This window comes from Petaurus breviceps, unplaced genomic scaffold (assembly GCF_028583685.1).
Source record: "Petaurus breviceps papuanus isolate PSGF00001 unplaced genomic scaffold, PetGlider_PUasm1.0 188, whole genome shotgun sequence".
Classification (NCBI taxonomy): Eukaryota; Metazoa; Chordata; class Mammalia; order Diprotodontia; family Petauridae; genus Petaurus; species Petaurus breviceps.
This window is the reverse complement of record NW_027185804.1, coordinates 39,242,003-39,250,559: the sequence shown is the minus strand read 5'-3', so window position 1 is coordinate 39,250,559 and position 8,557 is coordinate 39,242,003. Positions and strand designations below refer to the sequence as shown.

General features: G+C 37.5%; 1 protein-coding gene across 1 annotated transcript; it reads left to right on the top strand.

Annotated features, from left to right (window-relative positions):
* Positions 1–6,688: 6,688 nt before the first annotated feature.
* Positions 6,689–7,748, top strand: LOC138163920 (olfactory receptor 4C12-like). The gene has a single exon (XM_069091651.1). The coding sequence runs from the start codon at positions 6,819–6,821 to the stop codon at positions 7,746–7,748; it is 930 nt and encodes a 309-aa protein (XP_068947752.1). The 5' UTR covers positions 6,689–6,818.
* Positions 7,749–8,557: the final 809 nt, after the last annotated feature.

Sequence of the window (8,557 nt, the reverse complement as noted above, 5' to 3'; positions counted from 1 at the left end):
GAGGCAAGTTCTCAGCAATCTTAGTTCCTGGGGAGACAAGGCTTAGCAAGGCCATAAAATACATTGCCAGTCCCTTCATGAATTCATCCTCTGTCTGTAGAACAGTCCTAGAACCCCTGAACACATTAGCAAAGCCCTCTCCCAGGATTTCTGTAAACATACAACAAGAAAATCCTTCTTCAGGGCTTCTGAACCAACAGAAAGGCTCCCAGACCCCTGCAACAACAGCACTGTCCTTCACCAGTGGACAGTATTCATTCTGGCTGCAGGACAGTCTCCAGACCCCTGCAACAACAGCACTGTCCCTCACCAGTGGACAGTATTCACTCTCTGTCTGCAGGACAGTCTCAGGGCTTCTTAGCGAACAGCCAGGTTCCAGGACTTCTTCAACAAAAGGACTGTCTTTCACCAGTGGACAAATCTGGCAAAACAACATCAAAACAGACAGACAAAGTACCAGCAAAACAGCCATGTCTCCTCAGTCCTTGGCAGCTCAGGGGGCAGGTCTCAAAAGTCCAGGGCAATTCAAAGCGGCCACCAGCAATTCTCTTAGTCTCTCTCTCTCCACGAGGTGCTGCTTCCAAAAAGATCTTCTGCCTCTCTCTTGTCTCTCCAAATCTACGTCACCAGCTCCTCCCAGTTCAGGACTTTCTTTTCACATCAAAAAGTCCATCCCACAGGTGGGATTAACAAGCTCTGGGTTTTAACACAATCAATTTGAAAACCAAGCCAATACAGGGGAATCTTTAATTGCCATTACTATCACACACATCTATTCAGCCCTGTGAAGGTTGACACACATTCTCTTCTTTTCCGAAATTGAAATTTTAATGATACTCTTATTAATAGAATGATTTACCCATGTTGATTGTTGCTAATGTGATCATATTTGTTGTTGTTTAGTTCTTCAGTCCTTTCCAACTTTTCATGACCCCATGGACCATATCTCAGCAGGCCCTTCTGTCTTCCACAAATGTGATGGAGACCTTCCAAGCTGAAGGTTTCATCTTTTTATCTCATATCTTTTATCATTTTATTACTGATCCAGGAGGGGATGATCATATTACATAATACTATATAAAACATTTAATTTGGAACAAGACCTAAAATTGTCTTACTTTGTGATTCCCATTTCATTATAGACATATGATCCATAGAACATTAATCTATATTTCCATTGCCAGGTCTCTTGTCCTCACCCTTATCACTGCATACAATATCATTATATTACTTTTCTACTTGTCTACCTCATCTCATTACTTTCCCTTCTAACCAATTTGCACACTCCCAAACACTGAATTTCACTTCAACCACATCACAGATTCCCATGTTCTTATAATATTCCAAGGAAACATTTGGGTAGAGATTGAGACCTTAATAAGATTAAAGCCTTTTTCACAAAGTTATATGTCTTTTTTTATGGAAACAGATTAACTGACTTGTAGAAATACAGAGCACATTAGAAAATAGTTCATATAAAGAAGAACTGAGGGGCGGCTAGGTGGCGCAGTGAATAGAGCACTGGCCCTGGAGTCAGGGGAACCTGAGTTCAAATTCAGCCTCAGACACTTACCACAAATCTGGCCGTGTGACCTTGGGCAAGTTGATTAACCCCAATTGCGCTCCAAAAAGGAAAAAGAAAAAAAAAGGACTGGAAAGAAACAGAACATATGCTATCTTGGATGAATGGGAACTCTGAGATCATGTAATGCAAGACCATAATTTCATCAACTAGAGCATGAACTTAGAGGAGGTCATAATATAGCTTTCTAAGGTTAATAGCTGAGGTACACCCAGATTGGTCCAGCTTCTAGAAACCATTGGTTATGCCTAGACTATTGGTTTCCAGAGTTATAGGGGATCTCTATCATTCAACTAGCACCCCATTATTTAAAGGGACAAATGTGTCTCCATAGTAAACACCTAGATTGAATGCTTCTAAGATTTCTTCAGAAAGTCCTGTAGGGAGCAGGGGGTATAGGGAAAAGGGTGGTCAAGCTCACACTCTGGTGGTATTGTTTTAAAGTATAGAAAGTCAGGAATAGAGCTGGGAAGAGAATAAAAGAATGAAGGCAAGATGTCCTGGGCTCACTCACATAATAGAGGATCCAGTATGAACTCTCAAATGGGATAAGGGGGATAGGCTTTGTGGAGGAGCATTCTAGAGTGAGCAGTCTGCAAGAATGTAAGCAGTTCTGGGACATAGGGGCACCAGGTACTGAGGGGAGTTTCAGGATAACTCAGTAATAGAGGAATGGTTTTATAGTCCAGAATGTCAAAACAGGACTGAATGGTCAATAGCTTGATGCATTTAAAAGAAGATGGAATTTTTTTTTTTGTTATCAATCCTCTATGAACTCAACTATCATGGAAAAACTTATGAATCATTTCTTTGTCACATTGGATTCAATGTCTAGGAACTTACAAATTAATGGGCACAGATTGGGTTCCAAATACAAAACAAGTAACCAATTATAAAAAAATGCAGGTGTTACCAAACACAGCACCCAAATAAGATCTCCTAAACATGAGAGATAATTAATTCCTCTGAGGAAACAGAAATAGTTATGAAAAGAGGTCCCTGACCTTTTAAATGATCTTTAAGTTACATTGCAGATGCAGGAGAAACTTTCTTCTCAATGACTGTGTAAGGAAAGCAAGAAGGGAATACATACATAAATAAAAAGAGTCCCTTGGAGAGAGTCCAGTTCAGATTCTGCCACTCTTCTTTGGATTACAAAACCAAGTAGAGGAGGAAGTCAATGAACCTTCCTTTGTACTCTAAGTCTTCCAGCAGCTGAATAGATTGGGAGGAAAATAATTAAGTTTTCTAAGCTTGACCATATGGAAATAGGACTGTATTTATAGTCCATGGACAAGGTTAAAATCCTGACTCTGATGTCTACCTTCTGTGAATTGGGGAAAATTACTCTCTTCCAACCTCAGTTTGCTCATTTATTTAAAAATAATCTAGACAATTTCTATGGTTTCTTCCAGCAGTGAATCCTGTATCCTATGATCCTAAGAAAACAATGGCTGATTGATGATTGTGAAATACTGACATTCTCAAGTTGGTCTTTATATCTTTCTCAACAGAAGGTGCTTGTGGTATAAAGATAGTATCCTGGAGAGTTCCGCTAAATACACTGATGAATCTTATCTACAAATAAAACATGGTAAGTTTTCTAGCAGTATTTATGTTTACATCAATTCTACTATTTCCTTGTCATTGATGGAAGTTATCATCATTAAACTCTTTATCTCTTGACACTGTTATACTGGGTAGTTAATGCCTTCCTAGATGTCACCAAAGTACCTTTTATCTCATACTTCATTATAGTTATAAGTAGTCAGGATAAGACCTTCATTACTGCATTGGTTTGTGGGCCACTCTGTAGTGTAGAAATGGACTCATTTAGTACATGCTATCCATTGTGCACAACTTTTGTGAATAAGGTTCTTCCTCCTTATCATGAAGTATCATTCCCTTGAAGTGTGCATCCAGGGATTGTAAAATGATAAGCAGTTAGGACATAGGAGACAGAGGGAGGGACGGAGTGAGGGGGAGAGAGAGAGAGAGAGAGAGAGAGAGAGAGAGAGAGTCCTTTGAAGTGATGCTCAAAATTTGATAACAGTAGAATATAATAATAATAATAAATACTAAGAAACTTTCTGTGTTTATAATGGTGTGCTGAAAACAAGCTTCCAGTACTCAGAAGAGAAATTCTGAAAATAACAAGGAGGTATAAACTGCAGTGGGGGAAGAGCAGAGGAACAGAGGCAAAACTGAAAGAGGATCATTTAAACCCTAATAATTTAAAAGGTAGAGTTGTTGCACGATAGTCAATCTGATATATGTGAGGTGGTACCTCAGCATTATTTTAATTTACATTTCTCTAATCAATAGTGATTTAGAGCATTTTTCATATGACTATAGATAACTTTGATTTCTTCATCTGAAAACTGCCTATTCATATCTTTACATCATTTATCATTTGAGGAATGACTTTTATTCTCATAAATTTAACTCAATTCTTTATAAATTGAAGAAATGATGCTTTTATCAGAAACACTTGCTATATAATTTTCCCCCAATTTTCTGTTGTCCTTCTAATCTTGGTTACATTGTTTTTGTGCAGAAACTTTTTTATTTAATATAATCAAAATTATCCATGTTTTGTCTCATAATGCTCTCTATCTTTTGTTTTGTCATAAGTTATTTTCTTATCCATAGATCTGACAAGTGAGGTATTGCATGCCCCCCTAATTTGCTTAAGGTAGGAAGGTGTGAATTCAAATCTGGACTCAGATACTGACTAGCTGTGTGATCTGGGCAAAACACTTAAACTCTGACATCAGACTTCTCACTTGTAAAATGGGGATATTAACAGCACCAACATTGCAGGATGGTTGTGAGAATCAAATGAAATAGTAATTGTAGAGTATGGTCCATAGTGCTAGGCGCAAAGTAAGTGCTGCATAAATGCTAGTGATTATGATGATGATGACGATGCTTATCATAATGCCAGGCACATAAGAGGTGTTTGATTCAAGTTTATTACTTTTGCTTCTCTTCCCTCCCCTCTATTTCCATTCCACTTTCTTCTATTCCATTCATTTTCCTCCCCTAGCTCAATAAACATTGATTAATTTCCTATGCTCTATCTAAAGATTTGTGTACTATGAAATGGGAGAAGATTTAGAGAATTAGATGGGATTAGTGGGCAGTTAAATGGTGAATGGATAGAGTTCTGGGGCCTGGAGTAAGGAAAACCTGAGTTCAAATATAACCTCAGACTTAACCCTATTTGCTTCAGTTTCCTCAATGGTCAAATAAGCTGGAGAAGGAAATGGCAAATAACTCCAGTATCTTTTGCAAGTAAACCCCAAATGAGGTCAAGAAGAGTTGGACTTAACTGAAAAAGGACTAAGCAACAAGTGAACAGAGCTCAGAGACCTTCTATCTAACCTGTAATTCAAGGAATTCTGTATTCTATTTCCACCCTACATAACTGATGGAATATCATAGCATCTTCCTCCTTCCATGCTCTGATCTAATCAAGAGGTAGAATGGAATAATGATGGATTGGTCTTTGAATGCAGAGTCACAAAGACCTGGGTTTAAAGTTGGTCTTAGGCACTTGAGAAGACATGTATACATCTTTATTGCTCAGTTTCCACATGTTTCAAAAGAGGAACTGAGCTCAATCACCCTCAAGTTACCTTCCAGTTGCAAATCTATGATGCTATGATTTCTCCCTATTCATTGTTCATACTTTCATGTCACTACATTTTACTGATATTCAAATTCTGGAATGTCCCTTTACCCCCTTATTTTCTGGTGATTATTCATCAATACCCTAAAGCCCAATGAAAATGACATTTCTTCCAGGAAGTCTGCCTTTATACCCTGGCCTATACTGACCTCCTTCACTGTAGAGTCTCACATAATACTTTACTGAAACTCTTTTTATCTCCAATTGATTTTATTTTTAATTTATGGAATAAAACAAGCATTTCCAAAATGCAGTAGCATAAAAAGATGATTGCCCATGAAACTTCAAACCTGCTATGTACGACTTGCTGCTTCTTTTAAATAGAAAACAAAGTTTTCATATAAATTTTTCTTTTTCCTTTTTTTTTTTTATTCAGTTCCTCTAGCCAACTGGCCTAGAGATGGCCGTCATTAGACACAAATAGGTATGTATGTATATCTATATATGTATGTATATATCTATCTATCATAGAGATAGAGAGGTGTATAGATATATGTATGTACGTATATGTGTATATATGTATATGCATATATACATATGTCAATTTTTTCTATACATGCTTTTATTTATCAGTTCTTTCTCTGGATGCAGAAAGTGTTTTTCTTCCTATGTCCTTTATAGTTAATTTCGGTATTTATAATAGTCAAAATGGCTTATTCACTAGCAAACTTCTTAAATGACACCCTGTATTCTAGTTACTGGCCTTTGTGTCTTCTCCTGCTAGATTCAAAGTCCTAGAACTTGAAGTTTCTATGTACTTAACAAGTGTTTCTTAGTTGAAAAATCTTACAATCTATCCTGTTGCACTGTACGCTCTATCACATTAATCAAAAATTGATCCTCTTCAGGTAATCACACCTCAGAGTGGAAAAATTGGCACTTAGAAGTACAGATTAATCACCTTTATTATTCCTAAGCCAGCACAAGAAGAAAACATTGTGCCAAATATCTGTGTGACCTTGACCTCTATCTCTGGGTTAATGACTAAATTAGAAAACTTTGAACTTGTCCCTAACTCCCTTTGAACTCAATTTTAAAGAAATGAATCAGATTATAACAGTGAGAAGTTTAGAGATCCCCATGAAAATAGTGATTAAGACTATCAATTGTAAATATAGTAAATAAAGATAGATGAGATCTTAGGTGGATAAGAGAAAACATATTTTGACTATCAGGATCATTGGTATAATTTTTACTGAGACAATGCCAAGGTCCCAGAAACACTTTCACTGATAATCTTTTGAGAGCCCTGCCTCCTTTGGCAGCCTAGCATTCAGGGGCAGCGTTTTAGCAGAGGGATGGAATGCAGACAACTGATAAAAATGTGAGCTTTTTGAAAGTACAGTTCCAAAATGTTTTAAAAGTACATAATAAATTTTGAAAAAATGAATCAGTGGAGGGGATACAGTTTCAATATATTCAAGAAGAGGGTGGATGGTCATCTGAGCAGAGTTTTTGAACAACTTGCTATGATTCTGTGATCTTCTTTGTAGGTAAAGCAATGCTCTACCCCTTCTTTTCCATTCTGTCTTGACAGTATAAATGGAGAATGAAAACAATGTGACTGAATTCATCCTATTGGGACTTACACAGAACCCAAAGATGCAGAAAGTAGTATTCACGGTGTTCTTACTCATCTACGTGATGACTTTGGTGGGTAACTTGCTTATTGTGGTCACTGTTACCACCAGCCAAGCTCTGAACTCCCCCATGTACTTCTTCTTGTGTTTCCTGTCCATCATAGATGGTCTTTGCTCTTCTTCCATGGCCCCCAAGCTGATCATTGACTCCCTTTCTGAGAAGAAAACCATTTCCTTTAATGGCTGCATGACCCAACTCTTTGCAGAACATTTCTTTGGTGGTGCTGAGATCATCCTGCTAACAGTCATGGCCTATGACCGATATGTAGCCATTTGCAAGCCTCTGCACTATACCACAATTATGAGCCAGAGGCTCTGTGGCCTTCTGGTGGGGGTAGCCTGGGCTGGGGGCTTTCTCCATGCAATAATACAGCTTCTCTTCACAGTCTGGTTGCCTTTCTGTGGGCCCAATGTCATAGATCACTTCATGTGTGACTTGAATCCCTTACTCAAACTCGTATGCATAGACACCCATAATCTTGGCCTATTTGTTGCAGCAAATAGTGGTTTGATCTGTCTATTAAATTTTCTCCTTTTGATGGCTTCTTATGCTGTCATTCTTAATTCCTTGAAGACTCACAGCCTTGAAGGGAGACGGAAAGCCCTTTCAACTTGCATCTCTCACATCACTGTTGTCATCCTATTTTTTGTGCCTTGTATATTTGTGTATCTGAGGCCTGTGGTTATTCTGCCCATAGATAAAGCTGTGACTGTATTTTATACTCTGGTGGCCCCCATGTTACATCCCCTAATCTATACTCTGAGAAACGCAGAGGTAAAAAATGCCATGAGGAAGCTTTGGAGCCAAAGTGTGTCTTCACGTAAGAAATAAATTTCCTTGTGTAAGATTGACTTTTGAAATTTTTACATGAAATGTGAAACAAAAGGTCGGGATGCATGACTTATGGTAAATATATTAACTCTTATGTCTACATATTTTAAAATTTTGAGACCATTTTCCTCACAATATCACCATGAAGTTAAGAGTAAAATTGCTTTTGGTCTCATTTTACAAATAAGAAAATAGAGGGTCATAGTTTATATCTGAGTCTTTATTTCCCAAACTGTAAACCAAAGTTCTTTTCTTTTCCTTTTCAGGAATCATTCTGTTCATCTTTGAAAGGGGCAATGTTGTATTTCCTCTGCCAATTGACTTAATATTTCTTCTTTATGTAAAATTATTTCCTCTGCTACTTTTAATATGAAACTGCTCCATCTGAAAGGGAAGTTTCTTAAAGGGACAGTGATCCTGAATCTAGAAATGTATGGCATACATTTATACCAATAAGGAACATGACACTGGATTACCCACAGTAGCAGTGTGGTAAAGGGAGAGAATGCTAGCTCTACAGTCAGAATACCGGTGTTCCAAGCCTTCCTCAGGGACCTGAGCAAGTTGCTAATTCTCCATGACATCATTTTCTTCATCCTAAGAAATGATGGAGTTAAATTAGATCTATAAATCAGTCATTCAACAAAGGGTTTATTAAATACTTTCTATGCTAGCAAGTTTTCTCCCTTCTGGAGATAAAAATTAAATTAAGTTAAAAAAATAATGTCTGTTATCAAACTTCCATTCCAGTGGGGGAGGCAACTATCTATCTATCTATCTATCTATCTATCTATCTATCTATCTATCTA

Coding starts and splice junctions, on each gene's coding strand:
- LOC138163920 (XM_069091651.1), top strand. CDS start 6,819: ATGGAGAATGAAAACAATGTGACTGAATTCATCCTATTGGGACTTACA.